This window comes from Fukomys damarensis, unplaced genomic scaffold (genome assembly GCF_012274545.1).
Source record: "Fukomys damarensis isolate Sample0158 unplaced genomic scaffold, DMR_v1.0_HiC HiC_scaffold_18, whole genome shotgun sequence".
Lineage (NCBI taxonomy): Eukaryota > Metazoa > Chordata > Mammalia > Rodentia > Bathyergidae > Fukomys > Fukomys damarensis.
In genome coordinates, this window is record NW_022900930.1 from 42,961,781 (window position 1) to 42,963,337 (window position 1,557).

The 1,557-nt window shown below is 56.3% G+C and overlaps 1 protein-coding gene across 1 annotated transcript in view; it reads left to right on the forward strand.

Moving 5' to 3' along the window:
* The first annotated feature begins 242 nt into the window (after positions 1 to 242).
* The window catches only part of Dmtn (dematin actin binding protein), a 20,946-nt gene continuing 19,631 nt past the window's right edge, over positions 243 to 1,557 (forward strand). The window contains exon 1 of the mRNA XM_033765557.1: positions 243 to 378. Within this exon, the coding sequence (XP_033621448.1) occupies positions 243 to 378 (136 nt within the window). The remainder of the gene's footprint in view (positions 379 to 1,557) is intronic.

Consider the following 1,557-nt stretch of genomic DNA (forward strand, 5'->3'; position numbering starts at 1 on the left):
GCAGCACCTGGGCGAGCCTGTCTGTAGGGCCCTTCTGGAAGAGCTCCTGTGTGAAGATTTCGGAGTAAAGGCGGCTCTGCCAGTCCTACCTGGACACCAGGGCAGTAAGGGCAGAGCATATTAGGCTGATTCCAAGCAAGTCTGAGGGGCCGGGGCCCAGACCAGGGGCCTCTCCAAGGGAGGGTGCGGAGAGTGGGCCTGCAAATCCAGGCAAGAGAGGTCTTTATTCTAAAACGGAGTAGATGCTCTCTGGGTCAGAAGGAGACAGTGCCACTAAGGCCAAGTCCCCCGTTGTCAGGAGTGGGAAGGGGACAGCGGGTTGCCACCTGCCCTGCCTGGTCCCGTTCAAAGTGAGAGGGTACAGAGTTGGAGTCACAGGTATGGAGCAGACAGAATAGCGGTAAAACATTTTCCCTGGCGGAGAAGTAAAAAACGAGAGGCGAGAAATAGCTGGGCTTTGCCAGCCTGAGAAAAGCCCAGGGTTCAGGCTCAGCTGAAGCAGGGACCTGTGTCATGGCACTTGCGGGGCGCATCTGGCCCCAGGCCCTGTGGCCAGCTCCACCACCCACCCAGCCTCTCCCCTCCCTGGGATGCTGTTTTGGGAACTGTCGGCCTAGCTGGATCCTGCCTTTATTTCTGGCACTGAGTTGTTGCCACAGCAACTGCGGAGGTGAGGCTGGAAGGGGGAGAGGGAGAAGGAAAGAGAAGAAGGGGGCAGGAAAGATGAAGAAAGAAAAGAAAAAGGCAAGGGAATCAGGAGGATAAGAAGGAAACACGAGACAGTGACATAACCAAGTTCCCACCGGCGACCCCAGCCTGCTTGGACAGCTTGCCTCACCCATTTCCTAATTCCTGTGGCTCAGAGCTGGGCCCATCCGTCCAGCTGCTGCTCTTCAAGTGAGGTTGCTGAGCCGGACCCTGAGTCCACATTCAGATTGAAGTAGCATCTTGGGGGACTGGTTGAAAAGCATTCCTCGGCCTTGGTCTGAGCCTTGCCTGGGCAAGAGAGCTGAGTGGGCTTTGGCAAGTTAACTTCTCCACCTCATTGGTCCTCATCACTCAGTGAGCAAGCTGCTGGTCACTATGAGGTTCAGGCAGGACTCATGGAAGTCCCCAGCAGAGCCAAGTGTGGTAGCGCACGCCTGTAATCCCAGAACTCAGTAGGCTGAGGCAGGAGGAAATCGCCAAGAGTTTGAGGCCAGCCTGGGTTACACAGTGAGTTCAAGGCCAGGCTGAACTAATAGTGAGACTTGTCTCAAAAAACAAAACGAACAAGAAAAACTAAAACAAGGAAGTGTCTAGCACAGGCACTGGCACCAAGCAGCTAGTGGGCTGGCTTAGGCTGGGAGCAAAGGCTGGGCCAGAGAAGTCCTCCTGGAACACCAGGCGCAGGGATGAATAGACACAAACTTGGAGGTCCCCGTGGGCGCGGGTCTTATCACCTATATCCTGGGGAGCTGCAAGGGTCTGGTTGCCATGGAGACTGGAGGGCGGGTGTTGCGTTGTGAGGTGGGGCTGGGCTGGTGGCTCCGATAAGGCAGGACACACAGCTGGGGG